Source organism: Pithys albifrons, chromosome 13 (genome assembly GCF_047495875.1).
Source record: "Pithys albifrons albifrons isolate INPA30051 chromosome 13, PitAlb_v1, whole genome shotgun sequence".
Taxonomy (NCBI): domain Eukaryota; kingdom Metazoa; phylum Chordata; class Aves; order Passeriformes; family Thamnophilidae; genus Pithys; species Pithys albifrons.
In genome coordinates, this window is record NC_092470.1 from 361356 (window position 1) to 386196 (window position 24841).

Below are 24841 nucleotides of genomic sequence, written 5' to 3' on the forward strand. Positions count from 1 at the left end.
AGACCATCCCCAGTCCACATCCCCAGACCATCCCCGCTCCCTCCCGGGACCACATCCCCCGGCGGGCCCGGCGGTTCCGGCGCTCGCTGACGCGGCGTTGCCGCTTCCCGTGCGCGGGCCCGCGGGCGGAGCCGCCCCGGCCCGGCCCTGCCTCGCTGCTTCCCTGCCCTCGTCCCGCAGTCCCTCCTCCCTCCCGCGTTTCTCTCCTGCTGCCGCGCCGAGCGGAGCCCAAGCGAAGATGGCGAAGACCTACGACTATTTGTTCAAGCTGCTGCTCATCGGCGACTCGGGCGTGGGCAAGACCTGCCTCCTGTTCCGCTTCAGCGAGGACGCCTTCAACACCACCTTCATCTCCACCATCGGTGAGGGGCCGCCCGCCATCCCCCGGGCTCAGGGGCCGAAGGGAAGGGAGGGCAGGGCGGGGGCCGCCCGTGCCGCCGCGCGGGGCCGGGCCGGGGCAGCGGCAGCGGCAGCTCCGCGGGCGGGGAGCCGGGCCGGGCTCGGGGGTCTGTCCTGGGGCCGCAGCCGGGCCGGGCCGGGCTCGGGGGTCTGTCCTGGGTCTGTGCAGGGCCGGGCCGGGCTCGGGGGTCTCCTGGGTCTGTGCAGGGCCGGGCCGCGCTCGGGGGCTGTCCCGGGGCCGCAGCCCGGCCGGGCCCGCCGCTCCCCTCTCGGCAGCAACAGTTGTGCGGGCCGTGCCCGCGGTGGCAGCCCCGGGAGAGGTGGCAGCTCCGGGCAGTGCCCATGATGGGAGCCCCGGACCGGGCCGTGCCCTCGGTGGCAGCCCCGGGCCGGGCCGTGCCCTCGGTGGCAGCCCCGGGCCGGGCCGTGCCCTCGGTGGCAGCCCCGGGCCGGGCCGTGCCCTCGGTGGCAGCCCCGGGCCGGGCAGTGCCCTCGGTGGGAGCCCCGGGCCGGGCAGTGGTCGCAGCCCCGGGCCGGCCGCAGGGCAGGGCTCTGGGCCCCGCCGCTCCGGGCCCGTGTCCGGGTGCAGAGCCCGAGGAGGCGCCGGGGCCGCCCGGGCTCGGCCCCGCGGGGACAGCGAGCGAAGCGCTCCGGGCCCGGAGCTCAGCTCGCTCCTCTTCCCGCGGCCCCTCCGAATGGTGTGTGTGCTCGGGGATCTCGTCCTGGGAGACTTGGAGGAGTTCCCTTCCAGCTCTTTGGGCGACTTAACGCAGAATTACAAGATCCTTAGTAAGTAGGGAGAGGAATCTCCTTGACAAAAGTCGAGCTCTGTTGTAAAGTTGTTTGTAAAAGAAGATGTTTCCAAAGCTTTTATAATGACAGTTTGCTGTGACTCATATCGCTAAGATTTGATAGTTTTAGAATACTTTCTGCTGAAATAAACATAAGCAGAATTTTCAGGGTCTTCACTGAGCTGTTGCTGAATTCAAGTCTCAGCCTGGCAAAACTTGAGATTTATGCTTAGTTACTTGTAAAGTGAAGTCCACTGGGTTTGGGGTGAAGGGATAAACTGCAGTAAACGTTGCTGGTGTTTAAGAGAGCAAAACCAGTGCTGGCTTTGAAAAACAACACTCAGAATGAGTAGAAGAGTTTTACTGAAAGCAAGTAATTTCAAGGTGATGTGTGACTTGTTTTATGTTACCCTAATGCCCAGTCCTCTTCAGACATCTTATTGTGCTGAACTTGGTGCACAAGGAAGAAATAGTTTTTATTTAGGCCGATGTGGTTGACTAAATGAGGTGTGGCTGGCATTTCTAATGCTCTAAAAACGTTTTTTCTGCATTTTTATGGCACATTTCTCTTCTCTTTGCAACCATTTTCAAAATGCTGTATCAATAACACCAGCTAATTAAGGCCAGAGTAGCATTTTACCTTAACAGGTATTTTGCTCTACCTGTTGTAGAATAAAAGGCATAGTAAACGTTTATAAATGCTGTATCATCAAAAAAAAAAGCCTGCGTTGGTCCTGTGCTAAATAGAAAATATCTCTATACTTCTAAAGAGAGCTCACGTAAATGGGTGTGTCTGTCTGCCAACCATTTTCTTGATGTTTCTTGAACTGCTTAGCACCTTGGTAGTTTTTTTTCTCACTGATTCCCCTTGAAGTCTTGAGGATTGTGATTATGGTGCTACTTTTTCTTGCCTTATTCAGTAAAGATGGGATTTGCTCTCATTTCCTTCCTTTCCAGTTGCTTTCAGAAGGGCATTATTTTCAGAATGAATCAGCTTGAAGAAACTTACTAATAACTTATTAATAAAGGAAAACTTTTAGTTCCATATTTGTGATTTCACAGTTACATTTTCCTTCTTGTAATTTGTTTCTTCCAGTCCCTTTTTATTTTTTAGCAAAGGGCTTCTCTCCACAGAGGAGAGTCGACAATGCAGGAAATAGTGAAACTGTTCATAAAGTGCTGACGTATCCTTGAATAAAAATACTTGGGTTTTTTTCAGTCTTCCTCATGTGTTGCATATGTTACTTTTGGGTCAGTCATGTGGATCTAACCTGTTTGCTCCTGAAGCTGCTCACATGCCCTTCCTCTCCCTTTCAGTGAGTTCATGGAGACTTCTCAGCATTGCTGGGTTTTTAAGTCATAACTGGAGTCCTGCAGTGTGATGATACTTGTGATGTGTGTCTAATTAACAATTATTTTAATTAGTATGTGCAATATTATATGCCGTTAGTTCTCCTCTGGTCTATGTCTCTGCTAACAAGATTTAACTGCAGAAGTCTGAGAAGGTGTGTGACTGAGATGTGTTTTATCATTTAATCTTATGTAGTTACATGCTATTTGTCAGTGAAGTGAGTCAATTAGAGGGTTTTTTTAAACTATGTGGGGTTAAATTTTTGATCATTTCAACTTTTTTCTTAGACTCTACATCCAGAAATTAAAACAAACCTTGTTGCCATAATGAAAGAGCCCACATCATATCTAAGGATAACCAGATAACTTGATTATAATGTCCCACTCCTATTGTTCTTTAGTAGTTTAACTAGGGTTGAACTGCAACACTTCAGTTGCAATGGAAACACTTTCCAAATGGGAAAAAATAAAGTAGGGGGGAGATATGGAAATACTGTTTTATTACAGAATATTTGTTTTACTTAGCGTCAGTATTGATATTATAGAAGTAAGTCAGTGATGAGTTGTAGTTACTTCATCAATGTGCATGAGGTCCTTGTGTGGTACTCTGCAAGTTCCCTGCTGTTCTCTGCGCACATCTTGCAAGGCTCCGTCCCTGTAGATTGCTCGAAGGTTGGCAAATAGTCCTTTGACTTTTCTCCTCAAGACTTTGGTCATGCTGTAATCAATTTTGTGCTGCTTCAGACAGCAGGGACTTCCAGCCTGTGTCCTCTGGCCAACAGTTGCATAAGAAGTAGGATAAAAGTGCAGTGAATGTATATTTATAATTCATCAGACCTTTTTTATTCTTTTTTGGGGTGACTGTTGGCACAAGAGTTTATCTTTTTTCATCTTGACTACTTGGTGTAACTAAAAGCTTCAGCAAACTTTGATACCCATTAAGAGGGGTGAACCAGTGATCTTTCTCTCAGAAGATCCTTTCAGCTTTTCTATGTTTTCAACCTGTGAAAGCACAGATTGACCTTAAGCAGCTTTAGACACAACAGGTCCTTGGCCTTCAGCAACTTTAGATTTTTTGTAGAGGGCTCTGTAGCTCTGTTGGAGACTTTCTAAAAGGGCTGACAAGTCCTAACACTGCTATGGTCCCTAGCGAGGATCAGCTTTACACTGTGAACACGGAATCAAACCTTTTCACAGTGGGTGTTATATAAGGTTACGTTGTTTAGTTTGCTTCTTGAGTGGAAACTTCTGCTTTTGCACAGTTCTGCATGGAAAGGAAAATGCAGTTGAGTCAGCTCGTTTTCATACTTAACAGCTCCTAAAGCAAAATTTATCTTGGAGTATCTCCTGTGCATTTTGTTTGTAGTTGGTGTGCTATACGAGAATAGGAAGCATTAATTTAGCAGTCTCCAAGTATCTTAACTTGCTATTCAAGTAGTGCTGTCTGGTAAAACTGGATTTGTTTTATCATTTGAAATAATCAAGTTTATTCTTTGCATTCCTTTCAACTTTCTGTGTCGACTGGCTTCTGTGAGAGTGAAGCTGAGTCTCTATAGCTGATAGCATTTCTGACTCCCTACAAAGTCTTGCTGACTGAAACAAAGTCCTATTTGTTTAATCCAAGATGATATCAGCATTTGTCAGGAAGTTGCCCATGAGATAGTACTCTATCTGAGAGCTGAAACCATTTGTTGATTTTTACAGAAGTAACTTTTCCTTAGCCTACATCTTCCAAAATAGGACACTACTCTAGGAGGCAAGCACGTGTGTGCTGACCTTTGAACACATAGATGAAAATCCTTTGTCAAGCAAAATTACCAACTTCCCTTTTGCAGTGAAATTTCCATGCCTATACTGTGTAATGGAAATTATTTTAGTGTATTCAAGTCAAATTATGCCTCATTAAATATTCCTACTCTTCTTCCCCACGGTTACTTGTGTGATAGACAAAGGATTGGTTGTTGGTTTTTTGGAATTTTTTTCACCCTCCCATTGAGCTTCAGCCTTCTCTATCCCCATTCAATCAATGTTTTGGGCTTCTCCAGATGGTGGGAGCTGTAGAAGAAAACACATCAATGATAGATGAGAAAGGGAGGGAAGCACCAGGACAACCGTTGTCAGTAGTACTTTATTAATGGTCGTTACCACAGAAGAATTGTCAGTAAGACTTTGAAGTGACTGAGATGAGTTTCGGTGTCTCAGGTGGCACCATTATACCTGTCTGTGGAATGGAAGTGTAGGGCTTGTAGGGGCCAGGACTGGTCTGGAGGAGGTCAGGGAGTAGGGGCAGGCAGGATTGTGGAGGTAAATACTAAACTGGAAGAAGGATTCTGTTTCCAGGGCCTGTGGTGGGTGGTCAGTTCTATCCCAATGTCGTAGACATCACAGGTTAAGGGCATTAAAGTCTGTTTCTTGTGACCTTAAATTTTATAATAACACCTGGCTGGTAACAAAGGGCATCTTAGCCTTTGATTTTCATCTGCTGCAGAGGTGGTGTTACCCTGCTCCATTCTGCAGCAATGGAAGGGAGATTGTTTGGCTTTTATTAAAAATGCTGCTGCAGCTTTGGTGTTGCTCTGAAACACTGTGACAGATGTCTGGCTGTTGATTCCCCTTCCCAATTGGCAGATGGAAGTCTGTCTTGGTTATGTGTTACTGATTATTTGAGTGACAGGAGGGCAGCTTGGAGCTGCTTTTGTGACTTGGTTTGAATGCAAAGTTAAGAACACAGAGTAACAGAGAATAAGTGCAGGAACAAATGTATTGGTTGAAGACAATATAGCGTCTGTTTGGGAATTTTTTATGTACTTTTGGGAGGGATTTCCCAGTCCTTCTGCAATAGGTCATCCTTTTAGTATGATGCATTTTAGTAGTAACGCATCTTGAACTGTCTTATTTCAGAATTTAACTGAAATTGTTATTATGGTTATGATTGGTAATAATAATACTACATGCAGTATTTATGGTGATGCTTTATTTTATATTTTGTGGTAGAAGGTAGGTGTTTTTCATTCAAAGGATATTATATTGTTTTTTATGTTTAATTGAATGTTATTATAGCTTAAATGCCAAGTAATCATGCTGACTAGATACATAAAATAGATCTGATGCTTTTCTAATATAAATAAACTGAATAATAGTAACATTAGCAAAGTGCACTGTATAAGACTCTTTCACAGAGTTAGAATCATGGGATATCCTGAGTTACAAGGGACCCACAAAGATCTTTTGAGTCCAACTCCTGGCCCTGGCACAGGATACTCCGAGAATCCCACCTTGTGCCCCAGAGGATCATCCAAATGCTCCTGGAGCTCTGGCACCCTCAGGGCCGTGCTCACTGCCCTGGGGAGCCTGGTCAGTGCCCACCACCCTCTGAGGGAGGGACCTTTTCCTGAGACCCAACCTGACCCTGCCCTGGCACAGCTCCAGCCATTCCCTGGGTGCTGTCCCTGCTCACAGAGAGATCAGTGCCTGCACCTCATGGGGAAGCTGAACACTGCTATGAGGTCTCCCTTCGGTCCCTCCAGGCTGAAAAAAAACATGCTGAATGTCAGTGGCATTCTCTTATATGTAGGGCATCATCTAAGAGTGCTTCAGCGGCCTAATCTCTATTAGGAGTCTGACACCAAATCTGGAAATTGGGAAAAACATGTTGAGTCTAAGAAATTGGGCAAAGCTAAAGCCAGCGCACAGATACACTGCTTCCAATTCCCTATATTCCCCCAAAATCCTCCTTTCTTTCATCTGCTAGAGAGGAATAGCTTTCCCTGACTGAATCAAAATGTCTTGCCTATATGGTGTGATTTATGGTGGCATTAACGATGAAGGAAGGTGTCTTTATCAACCCAACCACGGAAGGAAGGAGGAAGATACCATCACAATAACTGCCTGGGAGAACTTTTCTGGCTTAGCAGAAGTGACTTAGAGAGGAGAACTTAGAATATGCAATGCAGAAAAAGGACATGAAGAAATTAGGGAATTAATTAAAGTTAATTCATTTAAAGAACCTTGTGTGATCTAGGAAAAGAAAACTGTTATGTGCCAGAAAGACAACTATGGCCTTCGTTAATAAGTTACATGGATTTGGCTGTTAATAAAGGTAGTCAAAGCCTTTCAAAAAGGCTTATTTCATCATTCATGTACAAAGTTAAACAAAGCAGCCCTTTTTCCATCATGTCCTTTGCTTCCCAAACAAACAAACATAAAAAAACAAACCAAACCCCCTACACGTTTGTGTTAAAAGATGGGTTTAAAGAAGCCTCTGAGAAAAATGATGTTCTTGGGCTGTTGAGAGTGCTGTCTGTAAGTAATTTTAAACCTTCTGCTTTGACTTTTCAGCCTGATTTTGCTGCCTCACTAAGTACCTTCCACACTTGCTTCTAAAACACAACTCTAACTGGAATTCTAGATGAGATTATTTATCTTCACAAAGATAATTCTTACTGGATGAGACATTTTGATCTTCACAGATAACCAAGATCCTTTTGGACAGAGTCTCAGGTTACAGCTAAGAACTGTCTTACTGCCATTGTTAATGTGAGCTGAAGTTTTTTGTTGCATTTGTGTTTCTGTGTATGTTCCTGGTAATACCCATGTTCTCTGTGCGTTTTTCTTCCAGCATCAGCAGGTCTGTGCCCTCTAAAGTCTCAGCTGTTTAATGAGTGGGATGTTCCTGCATTCCTGTAAAATTGCAATAAATACATGATTTCTGTCTTTACAGTGATCATGTGTAATTTATAACTGCTCTAACATTATCCAATTTAACTTGCTGTTGTCTCTGGCGCTATTTGGCATCCCCCAACCTCTCAAGGAGATGCTTGGCACAGAGTTTTTGGGCTGCACACACAACTGTTGCTCCATCCTTGTGTCAGACCTGCAGCTGATGAGATTTGTGTGTGGTGCCTGTCCCAGGCACTGCTGGAATAGAAGGTACAAAGTGCATTGTACTGTCAGAGGTGTTTTATCTGTAAGTGATCTCTGCTTTGCTTTGTGAATCCTGGGGCACTGTGTGCTTGCTTTTCAGGGAGCAGCTCTTCTGTTTTAAACAATGTTCTGGCCCCAAAAAGTCTTTATTTCTTCACTCTGAATAACCAATTTAGTGTAGGCATCCAGATCAAGTGGAAGCCCTGAGACTTTTAAGAGGCTTTTTAATAGAGAAGTGGCATCTCCATTTCCTCACTGGACAGACATACAGGTTAGTCAGGACCAAAAATTACAAAACAAACCCAAACTGAACCTTTTTGGCCTGTTCTTATTGTCACAGCTGAAGTGTGGTGTATGAATAGTAAACAAAAAACTTAAAATCATGGTGGCAAGGTAGTATTGGTTGCATAGGATTTTTTTTAATAAGCCATTTTTTTGACCTTTTGGATGCTTAAGATGCTAACTTTGGATTAACTAATCTTTTCTTTTCCTGACAGCAATATTCATTTAAGAGTTATCTTGGTTAAAGACAGTGTTTTCTACATCTACGGATGTGTCTGGTTTATGGGCAGGGGATTTGGGATAATTTTTTCTTTTTCTTGGGGGTTCCACTTTGGGGTTTTTTTTGTCTTGCCTGTTAAATGATGCTTTTGATAAGAACTGATCATACATCATCTCAAATTAAGCACTGGGTTTCTGCAAGAAGAATCAAATACCTGTATTCATAAGCCAGTTCTAAATGGGGAAATCTGGTGTTCTTACCTTTAAAACATGCGGCAGGTGTTTTTTTTCATGTGGCAGAAATCCATGCACTGCACATCCCAGAGACCTGAGGGACAGAAGAGCTTCAGAGTGGGTGGCAGGTGCTTAGATCCCCCACAGCTGTTACAGGTTGAGTGGCTGTGGGTTTAGTCCTTGGGAGATCCCTGCAGCTCTTCCCCTTCCAGCCTCAGCCATGACTGAGTGGGAAATGCAGAGTAGTTCCTGCTCTGTCCTGGAGCTGCAGCTGGTCAGGGGATATCCTGGTGTAGGAGCCACACTGGAGCTGCCAAAAGGTCTGTATTAACCACAGCTTTAGTTCCAGCTTGGTTCAGTGGACTCTGTACTCTGCTCCCCAGAGGAGGAGAGATGTGACTGTACCTGTACTTGGAGGTGATACCATCAGTTATGGATGATGGCAGACTGAGTTATGGAACTCGCACAGATGAAAACTCACCTGTCCAAAAGAGGGAAGGGTTTGGTCATGACCCTTGCTCATGGCAGTGCCTGCCCCAGTTCCACCTGGCTGTGAAACTGTAGCCTCAGCGTAGCTCTCTTGGCCAGTTACCTTTGCTGTTCTCCAGTTGCACATTGGCTTGAAAGGAGTATGTTCCCTAAGCAACTAAGTTGATGTATTCCTCTTAGAGACAGGCCGTCTATAAATAATCCTTAAAATAAACAAACTTCACTGTCTGTACCACTACTGCAATTTTAACCACTTTAAAAATTATTTTAGATGAAAGTGGGTACTGCCAAGCGTACCTTATCTTCCATTCCAAACAGAATGAAAGGTAGACTGACCATAAGCAGACTTCTGTGCACTTCTACAGAGCTGTAGCATCTAGATTGTAAGCTCTAAAACACATTCTGCAGGGACTTGGCCCTTTTAAAGCTGGGCTGTTTTGACAGTTGAGCATTTCACTCATGCCAAGCAGTTTCTACTGTTGTGTTGTTTTATAGTCTTGAATTGTGCATTGAATATTTGTGGTGTTTAAAGTTGTGCATTGCAAAGGTTGCTCAAAGCAAAGGTCTTAGGAGCAGGAAACTGCCTTATGTTGTATATGCACATGGCACCCTCATTCTTTATTGCCTTACCTACTTTGTATATATATATTTTTTGCCAGTGTTTAGCTTTAAGGACCTTCTGTATTGATAACTCCAAGGTGCCAGATACTGCTCTGTGTCTCCTTGTGTGGGACACTGATATTAGGTTCTTTGTGGGGGTGAATGGTTAGACGAAGAAAGGCCACTTCAGCCCACTCAGTTTACCAGTGTGTTGTGGATTCCTATGGGCTGTCTAGAAGGGATAGAAAAAAATTTGTCCCTTTAAGCTGAGAAAGAATAACTAAAGTTGTTTGCACTTGTGTTTAATTCTAGAATAATTTATTTTACAACTTTTGAAAAAAATGTCGCCCTTCGCCCTGGTGTGTTGCTTCATGTTAATCTGCTGTATTTTTGAATGAGAGCAATAAAAGACTACTGCCTCTTTAACTTACATAGTGATACAAGACATTGCTGAGGTCGTCTGAAAATTCCTTGCAGATGTTGCTAGGGACTAAAGCCAAACGTTCAAGTTAAAAAAGATTGGACTTTGCTCTTTTGTTTGAGGCTGTATGACACACTGGTGTGTTGCAAGTGTTCCCCACCCTGCCTTTTACACTGATCTGGAGTCCTGCTTCATCTTTTTTTTTTTATTTTTACTGTAATTCTTCTAGAGAGATCTAGTGTGAAAGCAAATTACTGAAGGTTCATTTATCTACCCATATAGAATGAGACAGTATACTGGTGTAGCACAAGAAAATACTGCCTTAAAAACCACCTAAAAATTTAGTGCCTTTTTTTTTTTTGCTACGAGGGTGGCACTGGTTGCCATGGGAGGTTGTGGGTGCCCCATTCCAAGTATTTCTCTCCCAGGATTCAACAAGCATATTGATTTGCAGTTATGTGCCTCTTCTCACTTCCTCTTTTTGAAGGTGAGTTAAAATCTTCTTGCTGGGTTTGAAGTGGCTTTTAATTCAGCCTTAACTCTGAGTGACTGCAGAAATTATGTCCTTTCCTTTTGTATATCTTAAAGACTAGCAATAAATAAGTTGCAACATAGTCTCGTTTTCCAGCTCAACTCTTGAAAAAACAACCAACCTCCCCCCAGCCCCACATATAAACACAGTAGGATTGGAAGAACCAATGCTGTGCAGTTGGAGCAAACCCAACTTGAAATGTGTTGCATCAATTCCAGTTGTCCTGATGTTCGAAAAGGTCATGAGACTCTGACTCCTTCCCCTGTTGGTTTTTATTGTGATCTGTGTCCAGTAGTGGTGAGTGCCACAAAATTTGTGTTTATCAGGGAATCCCACTAAAAATAATACTTTTTTCCATTTAATTTTTCTTCTTCCATTCTTGCTTCAAAGGAGTAAGCTAAGATTTAGCTAAGTAGGAAGACAGCTTCTTTGAGAGGGTGAGGTTTTTGTTATGTCCAGGTCATGCAAAACAGATCCCTTACTTTTATTTTTAATAAACTGTGGTGTGGTGCATCTTTCATATTCTTCGATAGATAGGACTAAAATGAGACTCAGTATTAATTTTTTCACAACTTCTTTGCCAATTTTTGTGTTTAATCATGTTTTAAAATTTCTTTGGCTTATATATTTAAAAAAGCACAGCAAAACTATTTAAAATGCTAGTACACTGAGTACTTGTTTTGGTTTTTTAAGTACAGTATTGCTTTGCCAGAGATGCAGAAATACTCTACAGTGCTGGATATACAGGCCAGTGTACACTATCAGAGACTGAGTTTATTTGCATCCTGCAAGGTGTGATTTCCTGGCTATTATCTTGTTACAGCTGCACATGTAAGGTTCAGCTGCTGCAAACAAGTGTGGAGCCACAGGAAAAATTAACTTAAAATACCAGTGAATTGTGTCATAAAGGAAAAGATTAAGAATTCTAATATTTGCCTGCCAGTCGCTAATGAGTGGGGGGGGTTTACGTTAATTTGTATATGTTTCTTTTTTTGCATGTCTTTTACTACTTGTAAGAACATTTAAGAACATGACCCTCCTAGTCCTATATTGCTGAGCAGTCTGAAGACCAGAGAAACCTTTACCTTCAGGAAGTATTTGCTGGTCCTGCTGTAACAGCTGACTTGGTTCCAGTCAGAACACTTGGGTTTTGGTTTCTTTGTGCTGTAGCACTTTCTGCAACAGCAGTTTTGTTGAAGAGAATGAGCCAGACTGTGTTAGTCTGAAGGGTGCTGTGTAGGGACAGTTATGGTGGAGTGCTGGCTGGAACAGATACTGCAGCTCTGGAAAACCTGAGATAGGGCTCTGATGGCTACAGGGTTAAAATCAGGGTGAGGCAGAACAAAAGAGTAAATGATGCCCTGAGTAAGCTACTGTTCTAAAAACTAAAGTAACAAAACCAACTGTTTCAGCCTTCCTGCTCAGCTTGTCCTTGCATTCCTGTAGGCATTCAATCAGGCTGGGTTTTTAAGGTTCATGGTAGAAAACCATTGGTACTGGAGCTGGAAAAGGAACCTTTGGAAATGTGCAGTATGTTTAGTGTTGTAGTATTGTGAGCTCTTTGCAACATTGTCTCTCTAAAATGTTTGCATTGCAGATTCATTATGGGTAAAACCTTCCCAGGTGGCTTGCAATAAGAAGGAACACATATTTATGGAGTGCAGTGGTGGAAGAAATGGCAGAGGAGCTTTTCGAGAGTGAGATGGATATGACTTTTTGAGTTGAAGCCAAAGAGGCCTTGGTGAGGCCAGTCCCCCTGGGCTCTGGCACTTGGCCACGTGGCACTGGACAGTGTCATGCCCTGGATTCTCTTAGGTCTGCACAGCAATGCAAGGTACACACAGCAATGTGCAGCTCCCCTGGTGTTCTCTGGAAGTCTTTGTGTGGCAGTAATGGCACTGACTTTTTCTTAGTGTGCAGATTTCTCTGCCCGGTGTATTCTTTGACAGAGGTTTATTGGAAGCTGTGGAAGAAAATACTCTCAGTAAAGTGAGAGGAGAGAATGCATCCCTGGCCTATAGTCAGCAAGGATCTAGAAGAACAATAAGCCCTCAGCTACTTTTACCCTGTGCTACAAGGGAAATGCAAGCAATTACAATCCTAATTAACAGAGAGTAAAAGTTGCTACTTGGGCTTCATCCTTGCAGAGTGCAAGTTTGTGATTCCTGCAGCCTTTGCTCCTGTGCCGCTCTGAGCTAGTATGTACTTATTTTCTAGGTGGGCACCAGTCTGTCAGGCCTTTGTGTGGCATCTAAACTTCAGCAGTTAAAATCATTATCCTGTTAGCATTTGCTCTCTAAGGATTGTTCTGGGTGTGTGTTTCCTGAAACCTTCTAAAACTTAACTTCAAATGGGCATCCAAATGTTTCTGGGCTTTTTCTCTCTCCTGGAACAACAGCATTCCATGTTGCATTGTAAAACTGCAAGCTGTGTGATCCTTTGCAATCAAACTTTGAGTCACAGAGTATTCCTCTTCATTAGACCCAAGTAACTTCTCAACCTTTTGCATCCCAGAGTGCCAAAGAGGAATTCTGCAATAAAGGCCATTTTCTGTCCAGAATGACTTTGGAAATGCTGCAGTTGTGGAGTGTTTGCCATGGTGTAATTGAGCTGTGGCTGTGCAAGTGCCCTGGGCAGGAAGTGGTAGCACATGTCACCAGCCTTCTCTACAGGCGTGTGGAGCTCACCACTTCCTGCCACTGAGCTGGAGGAATAAAAGAAGCATCAGTTTCTGCTTCATTTGAGCCTCTGAAAAGATGCAGTTGTTAAACATCGTGGTATCATAACAAAGATACTCATGGTCTTTCCGTTTTATATTCTTCTTTTGGCTTTGGGATTCATCTTTAAGAATTTAGTGACGTTCATACTGGAAATCTTAAGTTCTGAGAAGACACTTTTTGTCCAGATCCTGAGTTTTAGAAGCAGTGAAAGAATGGTTGTATAAATCATTTTGGCAGTGGAAGGGAAATGACTGACCACAAGGAACCGGCCTGTGCAAGACATTGCTTGGTGTGCATGGGAAGGTCACGCTGCAGTTGGGAGGCTCCTGCAAAAACCATCCCTACAGGAGCTCCCAGTGTGGACAGAATTACCTTCAAACCACAGAAGTCTCTGAACCCTGGTGGTTGCTACACTAAAGCTTCAGGCCTAGACACAAATGAGCTTTTAAAGCTGATTTAGTTTGCTGTTGCCACGATAAAATACAGAGAAATCCATATTTGTGCTTCATAACCTTTAAGGCCAAACCAAAATCTATTCAAAGCAAAGGTTATTTGTTTTCAGACCTGAATATAACTACCTGTAAGTTCAGCAGGTGTGATTGCACCTAGTTAGGAGGAAAATCTTTACAAGGGAGGCAAAATCCTGTCCACTGTAAAATGGAAACAGTTGCCAGACTTCAGTTACACAGAACAGGAAATTTTAGAAAATACATGTAATTCTCAAGTCATTTTTAGAAGAGTGTGAATTAATGGAAGTGTCTTTTAGCCTGTAAATCTGCTAGTGAATCCTGGGAAGCTGCAGTTGTAGCATTTTAAATTAATGCAATTAATTTCATATGCTATTAAAGTGCTGATGTGGTATTTCTTCTCGTAATTTGTGTTCTAACTAATGAGCTGAACTGCATATCCATACCACATTAAGTGGCTGAAACTTGGTGTTTTCAGTGTATTAAAATAGTAATACTGCATGTGAGAAGAATGAAAGTCAAATAGCTAATGAATGTCAATATTTCATATTCAGATTCTACTGTGGTATATTAAAAAATCCCATAGCTTTCTGTTTAAGTGAGGGATGAATTCTTGAAGCTAGAAACAGCATTTTTCCAATTAAAATTCTCTTGATAATTGTCAGTTAAGTTGCATCTTAAGAAAGAAGAAATGAAATAAAATAACTTATCCCCACCCCCATTTTATACAAACTACAACTAAATGTCAAGTAATTATTTAAGATTCAGTGAAGAGCATATGGCCCATTAGTTTCAAAACTGATTAATTTGGGTGGCACATAGGGGTGACTGTCCAAAAATCTGTCAGTCATATAGTGAGACTTGAGCAGCCTCAATTTGACCTTTGTTATAGTACAGCTTTAGAGATGCAAAAGATAAAGTAGTTAGGATAAAGGCTGGTCTGTTTGGAAATCTTGATTCATGGATCCATTTCACCCCTCTAAACCTTTAAAAGACATTATTAAATCTTTCCAAATTAAATTTTTCTGTTCTTTTAATCCATGACTGAAATCAGAGAACTGATGGGTATCTTGGTACCATGGGGAAGTGTAAGTGGGGAAAGGCGAGAAGTGTTTTCTTGATACCTTTTGGAGCTTCCTAGAAAATCTAAATTGCTCCGAATGTTCTTGAAAAAGTCCCATTTGTGATCTGCTTCAGCCACCTCCAGTAACTGTGTGTGAGACTTACCTGCTGTTCTACCACCTATTGTGGTGTCTGATTAAACATCAGTTCTCCAAGGAGTGAGTCTGAGTTTAGTCTGTTTTCACGTCGTTCAGAATCATTTCTCCTTGAGGTGTTGGATGCAGCTTTGTGCACTCTCAGCACTTCTTGGTGTGTAGAAGAGATGACAAGTTCAGAATAATTCTTCTGACCAAGTGTGCTCTAACCAAATTGGCAAAAGGAAACCAAATACTTCCTTTTCATTAGCTGCAAAACTTAAGAGTATCTCTTTCTCTGACAGGAATCGACTTTAAGATCAGAACAATAGAATTAGATGGAAAGAAAATCAAGCTACAAATATGGTAAGTATTCCAAAGCAACTGAAGTTTTCAGTGAATATTGAATTAATTTAGAGAAGGAATACTTCGTAGCTTTTGAGCTTCAGAGTAGCAGAAGTTTCATATCTTTTTTTCAGTGGCTGTCCCTGAGCTTCAGAGTATCCCAAGTTTCATAGCTTTTATTCAGTGACTGTCCCTGAGGTTTGTGCTTTTTCCTGCCTTGCTCTTGGAGTCGCTGTGCTTCAGGAGCACAAGAAATAGCCTGTTCACATGCAACCATTTTGGCAACTTCCCATCTTATCAAAAGCTGTCCTCCTAAATGTCCTTTTAGCTCTTCCCTGTGGAGGAGAAATATTAACTCCATAGTTGTAAACTAAAAGATGCAACCTAATGAAATGTCGTCTGCTCTGATGCTTTGATACCTGGTTGTCCTCAGCAAGGCCCAGGGCAGGGATAACACTCCCATTCCCTGCCTGGGGGATGAAGGAGAAGCTGAGTCTCCTGGAGCAGCAGATGAGATGAGTGGCATTGTCACACATGCCCAGCAAACAGCAAAGGGGAGGTTTGCTTGATGAGCAATTATCAGTGCACTGTTCCTCTGTTTAACAAGACACCTCTAAGCCCAGCTGAGTGTAAAGCAAAGCCTTTTCCCCTCTGATTGCAGGGACACAGCAGGCCAGGAGAGGTTCAGGACCATCACCACAGCCTACTACAGAGGAGCCATGGTGAGTGCTGCAGTTCTCCAGATGTGGGCAGTGAAGTTTGTGGTTTGCTTGGGGAGGTTTTCTCTGTTTTTCCTTTCCTGAGCCTGCTGGTGCTTGGTCTAGGCCTGTTTTTGTGATGAATCGAGCCCAATTGTCTTTTTTAATGCAATTAACATTTTGGCAGATTATGATAAAGCTACCAAGCTTTAATCAGACAGGCTTGTTTCTTTTAAATGCAGTCAACACCTTTAAGGATTTGAAATGTGTGAAAAATGGGTAATGAATTATTTTAATATTAAAAGTGCCTTTCAGTGAATTGCTTCTCCTTCAGCCAGCAAAGAACGCAAAGTCTGGGCTAGAAATAAAATCACCTGCCACAGCTACTGTTACTTTTTCCTCCACTGAGAATGACTTGAAGTCAGATAACTGCCTCCATCCTGCACCCTTTGTGGTATCACTGCTAGTAATGGTTCTTAGAGCTGTGATTTGAGGTACTTTCTGTTGAGACACTGTTAATTTTGAGTTGCTGATTACAGGCTCTGCTGCTGTTACCTGTTCTTATTACTTTGTATGAACAGTGGCAAAAGATGTTCAATAGTAATATTTTGGGTAAATTCCCAGCCATGGCATAATGCCTTGAGAAAGGATTATAGGTGAATAAGTCTGATGTTGAATTTCTTTGCAACTAAACCTACAGCATACATCAAAAATCAGGCAATAGTGCTAGTTCATCTAACTAGATTTTCCTGATTTTATTTAGGGAATTATGTTGGTGTATGACATCACAAATGAAAAGTCTTTTGACAACATCAAAAACTGGATAAGAAATATAGAAGAGGTAAGTCCTTTGTTCCATCTTAGGATTTCCCTGGGATAAATAATAATCAAGTAATTATTCACTCTCATTATAGTGGCCAACATATATTGCCAAGTTAGACAGTGCAGTGGTTGTTAATGGGGCAAATATTGTCGTGTTCACTTAAGGATAGAAGGTAGAAAACTTAAGTTTAAAAAATAAACATAAAAGTGTTTCAAAACTGCTCTTACTGTATGACTTCTGTTGTTCTTTATTTTGGGTATGTCTGAGGAAAAGGAAGCAGCAAGATCTCAGGGTGTCCACCTGACACTTATTTGATGAGAGATCTCTCATTTCAGTTCTCAGTGTGTTCTGAGTGCCCAGTTAAAGAGTTTGGAGTTTTTCCTTTGCTCTGGGGTAAGCTTCCTTCCTGCTAACTTACCCTAAATTCTGTAATGGGACACACTGCCAGGTAGGGAGAGGTCATTATGAAGTTACTTAATTTTGGTGAAGCTGTAATTAGGGAACAGAACTGTACTGTTTGTTTTTCTTGAACATAAAATCCATGGGCTCTTTATTACTGTTCTTTGGCTCTTAAAATTCCTGTATTAGTGACCAATTTCATCCAGCAGTGACTGGACTAAAATATTTCTCTTGCTATAATGATTATTACTTTAAGAAGTCTTTTATTAATAACCTGTTTTAGAAATGAAAATGTATCCCATAATGATACTCCAACCAAATTCCCCAGGTGTCCATGTACCACTTGGGAAGTGAAGTGTGTGCTGTTACATTTCCAGAACAGCCTGTGCATGTGTGCAACCTGGGACAGAGCTCATGGCACAAATTTGATCTATAATAATACTTGAGGCAAATGCCATCTAGGAGTGTTTATTCCCATCTATTTTAGTATTTTAATTGCTTGTTTCAAAGATCAGTCTCTCAGCAATGCCTTGACGTGAGGTAATTTCTTTAAAATGAAACAGTCGTGGAGAAATTTGACACAAAAGTTTCTTTTCAACAATGATGCCCTGTGTTTCTGAGGGGTTCCTTTTCCTTCTTCCAGCATGCCTCTTCAGATGTAGAAAGGATGATCCTGGGCAACAAGTGTGATATGAATGAGAAAAGACAAGTCTCCAAAGAAAAAGGGGAGAAGGTAAGATTTGGTGACTTACCCTATTTGGAAACCTACTTCTCTTAGGATTTTGGTTCCTGAGTAATTGGTGTGTTTTAAGCATCAAATCTCTTGTTTCAGAAACTTAAAGGATGCCAGATTTGGGGGGTTTGTTTTTAAGTAGCACTTGGCTGTCTTTAAGTTGGAATAAACTTAATGGTACTGTTGTCTTGAGGACAATATCCTGTAAAGAATGTTAACCTTTGCTATAGCATGAAGTTTTCTAGATCTCCATGTAAAGTTTTGTGTATGGGTTGATCATGTGGTACTCAATAATTCACCATGGTGATTACTTACCTTTGTCATAAGTGCTGTTAATTAAAGCTTAAGTAATTAGTTGTTCTGCGGAACAAGCAAATGAATAAGAGTCCTATAAAGTCCACTATGTGTACAGCTAAAGTAGTGTAGTTGCTGGCAACAGAGTTGATGGGATCACTGTATGTAGTTTTATGGTCCAGAAGTCCATACCAACAAAGATTCCACCTTATTGTTCTTTTAAAGCCAGTATAAGTCCTTCTGTGAGAAATCAATCTTCTGTTTGTTTGGACTTTATATGATGGCATGGCATGTTCTGCTATTTCGTCTAATCGTTCAGTAACTTTAATGTCATCGCAAGACAAAAGCAGTGCTTGATTTTGTTTTTAAAGCTTGCTGCAGCATGCAGCATCTCTTCTGTTAAGAACCTGTGTGAAACATTCCTTTTGCAAAGGAACTTCAAAACCACTGAAAAACTTTAACCTCTCTTCCAGTTAGCAATTGATTATGGAATCAAATTCTTGGAGACAAGTGCAAAATCCAGCATAAATGTGGAAGAGGTAAGAGATGGGTGTTACACCTCAGGTGTTTCTGAATTACTGCTGTTGCAGGTATGTTTGGTCATCTGCTGGGCTTTCTGACCTGATCTGGGACTTGAATTCCCAACTGTGCTCCTGGCTTACTGGGCTTCTTACATTTAGAGAGTTCCAACTGTTTCTTGCTTTCTGGAAATGTCTGGGATTGTTTTTTTAAATGGGTGTTAACACAGTGGTTTAGTGTAACAAACAGTTGCTTTAGATGTCTGTACCTTGCTACTTAAATTTCCAGTCCTTTTGGACAGGGAATAGGTGTAATTTTAGAGCAGTGCTTTGTGCAGGGAATTGGATGCAAGAATCTTTACTTTCAGGATAACTGATCCTCCAGGTTACTACTAAATCCTGCTGTGCAGATGAGACTGAAAATTTGTGTGTTAGTCTGGAACACCAGGTCACAAGCTACAGGAGGAAGACGACTTAGAATACTATCTAGAGATTTGTAATTTGTTTCCTGCAAATAAATTCTGTGCTAAGAACACAAGATCCCTGCTTATGAGAGCAGAAGGAAATGGAATTGGAAGGAAGAGTTGGCTCAAGTCCAGTCCATCTTACCATAAATCACTTGTGTCATCTCAGGAAGGGTGGGAGCAGGATCTTAACTGTATGGAAAGTGTGGACGAAAAATAGTTCTGTTAAAATGCAGTTACATTAAGATTCATTCAACCAGTAAGGTAGACTTATTCTTAAGTGTAGAAGGGGCTGATTTGCATCCTGCAGCATCTGGAACAGTGTTTGATCCACTGTTCAGTGTCACTGTGACTCCTGCAGGCATTGGGAGGGGGAACATGAGTAGCAGCACCACTGGGGGAGAGTTTAGTCTCCTAATAAAAGTACCCACCTTCTTCCTGAGTTCCCCTGAGCGGTTGATTTGCCCTTCCCTGTCACACCTGCAGCTTCATTTTAACTCCTGAGGCCGTTAAATGCTCGACAGGAGTTTGTGCTTATTCCAAATTATTTTGCTCTCTGTGTATTTTTTTAAATTGTCACATGAATAGTGAAGAAAGCATTAAAAAATGCAGCTGGTGTAGACATTTGGCAATCACTAATGATTTAGTCAACGTTCCACCAAGTGCTTAATTTGTGGGAAATTCCGCAATTGTGACATTCTTGTGATGAGAAGTGAATTTATTTATTTGCATTAGATGAGTGTCTGTCTTTGGATATATTCTGAAGACAGTGAGAGGGGGAGTGATTACACTTTTTACATTCTGGAACTGTCCTTGGATTGTTAGGGCCCCAGATAGCCTAAAGTCTTGCTTTTCCCTCGTGGAGAACTGCGGAGTTCTTCTGCTACAGCAGTTTTTTAGCCCTTTCATACATTGAAGTCTGGGATGCTGAGATTTGCCACAGTCATTTGGGGGGGGGGGATGGTAATTGTTTTAGAGGTTTTTTTAGTAAAGGGATGTTGGAAGCTTAATGTACCTTATAGATAGCCCTGGAGCAAGGGTTTACAAAGCCAGAAGCAAGCTAACCTTACTGTGAATTCTCAGGAATGCCATCCTCAAACCTGTCTGGGTTTCCAGTTGTGATGCACAGTTCAGTTTGGGGGGGGGGGAAATAAAAAATTTTAATATAGGCAGCCCTCTCCTCAGCTGATCTTCCTTCCCCCTTCCAGAGGCATGCAGTGGAAGCAAGTTCACTTTCTTCAAAGATTGGCAAGGTGGAGACTAAAGAGAAATAGTTTTTTCTTCTAAAGCATGTTTATTGAAGTTTCAAGTTTACAGATACTGTACATAGAGTGCCTTGCAACTCAAAAGTGCCATTGGTGGCCTGCAGAGAGCACTGTACTGTTCATGTATTTGGCTGTTCTAAATCTATCATGTCCTCAGTGTGCTTTGGGACTAACTCTTGTTTGTTTTTTTATTTCCACTCCTCCCCAGGCGTTTTTCACCCTTGCACGGGACATAATGACAAAGCTCAACAGAAAAATGGTTTGTATTTCCAATTAACATACAAACCGCTACAGTGAGAGCACAGCTATGCTGACTGGCTGGGCAGTAGCTCTGCCAAAATCTCTGGGGATTACAGTAGTTGTTAGATCAAATTTGGGCACCCAGTGATTTATTCCACATCAGTGCATACCTGTTCTTTATTTTGCATGAACATTAACATTGGGCAGCCTGAATCTGATGTGTTCTTTCAAGATGTATTAGTTGATCCTTGCTTTCTTACATGGTCTCTTCTCCAGCTAATACTTGAGATCTGGATTGTTAGGTAAATGTTTGTTTTTAATAAAAACAGTTTTATTGAGTGATTAACAGAGTCTGGCTAATTGAGGAGCACAAGTTGCAGCAAACCTCTGCTTTGGTTATTGCCTTGCCGGGGGGGGGGGGTGGGGGGGGGGAACTAGGTAGGGACACTAGGAACGCTAGACCTATTTTTTTCCTGCATTTTCTGATGCTGATGTTATTTTGCCTTTCAGAATGACAACAGTTCCCCGGGGGCAGGTGGGCCGGTAAAAATAACCGAGAGTCGGTCTAAGAAGAGCAGCTTCTTTCGGTGCACGTTACTTTGATGAACTGCTAATGATAGACTGCAGCACACTTAGAACCTTTTCTGCTTCTTTGAAAGCACAGGGTCACACAGCCTCAGAAATAATCCCACCAAGCTGCTGCTGAGAGCTCCATTGAACGTAGACTGCGATACACAAAATACCCAGTGGATTTTGCTCACTAAGCCTATTGGCCTGGCAGGCTCTTCTTTCTCAGATATGGAAGCTATGAAGTGGAGACACAAATGCAAGAGTTAACCCGTTGTTCTTTTTTACTTTCTGTTTTACTGCCTGTTGCAAAAGCTGCTATGTTTCTTTTCACTTTGCACATCCATATTGGCCTCTTACTGCCTGTTACAGCACAATCTTACATTTGTATTTGCACAGTTTGACTTGTAAGTAAGATTCCTAACAGATTTGTGCAGGGGTTTCTTTCTCTTTTGGAACAAATTTATCTTCAAGCAGAAGAGCCAGGGGAGAAATGGCATCTCCCTTCTGTTATTTCCAATGCTGTACACTTGTGGCCATGCAGTATGGATGTTGTCACCCTAGTGATGGGAATTATTGTAACAATTGGCATTGAACAATTTGTATGGGGTTTGTTCTCTTAGATGCACAAATCTGTTTATGCAGAAGCTGTGGCTTCTATTCTGAATGTAGTGTGTTGCTTTTCTCTCTTTACCTGACTTAGCAAAGTTGTGTTCTGAGTTGTCAGTCACTGTCTTGATTCACAGATTCACCTTTCAGTTCTTGGAATAAACCCAATGTCTTTCCTCACCTAAATCACCTTTGTTAGCTCAAACTTTCCACACCTTTTTTTTGTTTTGATGAGGAATTACACTCTGGATTTGAAATCATTGTCACAAATTGGCCTCATCATCCTCACTTAAGTGGCTTGTGGAAGCTGCATGCTTGTCTTGAGTAGCCTCTTTGGATTCACTTGTTCAGAAATGACTGCTTCTAAAGGTGACTTCCATTTCTACTGTAACTCTGAGGATAGTTCATTAAAGTCTGTAATCACCATCAGAGGTGTCCCAAAAGCTGCTCCCTGGGCAGGTGCCAAGGTGTGCCAGGCTTTGGCCCCGAGGAGGCCGTGGCATTAGGGCTATAATGTACTCCTGGCTCTGCAGTTAATGCTGAATGTGTGTCTCTGGTCTGCTCAAGCAGTTGTTTTTCCATCACTGATACAGTGACCTAGACTGTTAGAAGCAGAGGTGAAACATAGTTGCCTTTTTTACTCAACTGAGCATTGTATAACCTAGTTTTTGTTCTACTACTTTTTTACTGTCTTCTGAAAAAAACGTCCTCGAGGAGCAATTAAAACAAGTGCTTTAGTTCTGTTGGTGTGCCAAACGTGGACCATTGTAAGCTTTAAGTACAGGTTTGTGTCCAGCCTGTTTGCTGTTGGGGGATAGATGTGTTCTGTCCTTGTCATAGCCACTGTCTGCTTTTGCTTCACTTCCTCCTCTGCACTTGTAAACAGTGAGTTGGTTGTGACCACAGAGAACCACTTCATTCTGTTGTGTCAGGTACTGGATTGGTTATCTCTGGGTCTGTTCTGAGTGTTTGGGAAGTGAACAGGTCAATAGGGATAGATATAAAGCTTTTCATTTTTAAAGGTTTATTAACATTAGCAGCTGGTTCCATAAAGTTCTAAGTGGTTGTCGACCTGTCCCCATGTGTAGTTAGTTAGAAGTAGTTGTAACTAGCTGGTGGATCTCATAAACTGCTGTTGCTGCACTAGAACAGAGAAACCTTCATGGCAACAAGGTTTAGTGAAAAAACAAAGCAACCCTAACTGCTCTGTTGTCTACCCTTGATGTTTTTCTTGGACAGGCTAAAGCAGTTCTGTTTTCTGTATGGTTAAAAAGTGCTTCTATACAGAAAGTGTTGTGACACCAATTATGAATGTTGTTTATTTTCAATAATTTACCTCTGACTTATTTGGTGTCGTAATACTTTGATTTTTATCTCAGGGGTTGTCTGCACACCAAAACTGACATGTTCTGTGTTTGGCACTGTTTACAGAATGCTTTGTATTGTTTTTTCCTGTCTTCGCTGTGTGGTTAAATGTTCCTTCAGTTATTAGTCTCCATGAACTTCCCTTTGAAAGAGCCTATAAGTAGTAGAGTCTATGAAGTGCTTCTTGAAGCAGCAGCAAATTGGGATATCTACTCTGTATGGGGGAGGGTGGGAGAGAGAAAAAAACTTGCTATTTTCTTATATTTAGCTGTGCTAAACTGTACATAAATGTGAGGTAAGACCATAGGAAAATCACTTTATGCATGAGAAAGTACTGCAGTAAATATTTCACTTTGCTTATTGTTCATGTACAGTTCTTTTTCTATTTGTAGAAGAATTTAATGCAATTTTGTTGTCATCTGCTGAAACTGAAGAGTTCTAATTTCATGTGGTCTTATGGAGAAGGTAAAATGCAGCTTTGTTTCTTTGTGTTCCTGCCCCCACCCCACCAGTATTAAATGGCTGAGTGGCTGCACTGTGGTCTGTGTGGCCCCTCCTGTGTCCCTGTGCCCTGTCAGACATGTCCTGTCCCCTGCCTGGGGACACTGGGCGGAGCTGGGGTGTTTTAGCTGTGTTTGCCTTCAGACAAGCAGGAGATGGCAATGGGATGTCCTGCCCATGCATCAGATATTGGGTAGGACAGGCTTTGGGGGTTTCACTATGATTGTTCTGTGCAGTCTCTGTTGCTACTTTGCTCAATTCTACATAATCTTAAGTTTTGAAGGACTCTTAACTATACCTCAGCCAACTAGTTAGTGCTCTAATGACCATTAGAATGAAAGTCTTATAATTACTACTCATTAAGCAGCAAATGTGTTTCTGTTTTGTTCCAGAAATTGCCATTAACCTTTCAGGAAAGCAGACATTCTTTGGTGGATTTCAATAAAACAAAAATGCTGCTTTATGCTTTGGAGTTTTAGGAAATCTCTCCCTCAGCCCCATATCTGTGCACTATATCCTGACCAATGTTTTTCTAGCTGGTTTTAAAAAAAGCCAAAAGAAAAACAAACTGGTCTCAGTACTTTGCAATTTTAGCTTTCAGTCTGTGCTCAGCAAAATATGCACAAGAGGTTTTTGTTGAGTGTATATAGAATATTTTATTTACTTATTGTCTGGGAGTTCTTTTATTGCTAAAGCTTAAACCACTCATGAAACTTAATGCAGCTCACTTTTCTCATTGGGGGACAGTGTTAACAATGCTGATTGACTTTTCAGACCTGTAGTTCTTTTTACAGAAAGTATTTCCCATTGTAAGTACCTTTCCCATACTTGTCTGCTGAAGTCATGTGAATTATGTGGATCATTCTCACAAGTGACTAAAGGAGTCTTGAATGTACATATCACATAAAATATTGTAAATGCATAATGATTTGAAAGTACATGAATAACATGTAAAATGCTAAATGTGTAATTTGTGAAAATGCACCTGTTATTTGGTTATCCGTCAATGGAATGGAATTTTTGCAATGTTAAACTTGATAAGGATTGGTCTGTAAGTGATAATAGGTCTTTTCTCTCCTCCATTCACTGAACTGCTTATACCATTCTCATTCTGACAAATAAAAACTGTATTTCTTTCTTCCAAAAAAGCAGGTTTTACATTGATTTGTTTTGTTTCTGGTGAATTCAACGGTTTTAAGTGCATTCCTATGGCCTTACGGACATTTTTGCAAATACAATTTCAATTACTGTTATTTTAATGCTCTATAGTCACTAAATTGAGAATAAAAAGTATAGTCCTTGAGAAAATGCTTAATTTTGAAATAGAAGTGTTCTACTGTGTGTTTTAAAGCACATTTTACCTCTGATATAAAGGTGTAATGTGAAAAGGTCCTGCA

The 24841-nt window shown here is 41.8% G+C and overlaps 1 protein-coding gene across 1 annotated transcript; it reads left to right on the forward strand.

Annotated features, from left to right (window-relative positions):
• Nucleotides 1-135: 135 nt before the first annotated feature.
• RAB8B (RAB8B, member RAS oncogene family) lies at nt 136-24592 on the forward strand. The gene is made up of 8 exons (XM_071568333.1): nt 136-362; nt 14929-14989; nt 15630-15690; nt 16430-16507; nt 17532-17621; nt 18389-18454; nt 20371-20421; nt 20913-24592. Exons 1-8 carry the CDS (start codon nt 239-241, stop codon nt 21003-21005), a joined length of 624 nt encoding a protein of 207 aa, XP_071424434.1. The 5' UTR covers nt 136-238; the 3' UTR covers nt 21006-24592.
• Nucleotides 24593-24841: the final 249 nt, after the last annotated feature.

Bases quoted from the DNA above. Each gene is read 5' to 3' on its own strand.
- RAB8B (XM_071568333.1), top strand. From the start codon at position 239: ATGGCGAAGACCTACGACTATTTGTTCAAGCTGCTGCTCATCGGCGAC. The intron at 363-14,928 runs GTGAGGGGCCGC...TTTCTCTGACAG, and splicing joins CACCTTCATCTCCACCATCG to GAATCGACTTTAAGATCAGA. The intron at 16,508-17,531 runs GTAAGTCCTTTG...TCCTTCTTCCAG, and splicing joins GGATAAGAAATATAGAAGAG to CATGCCTCTTCAGATGTAGA.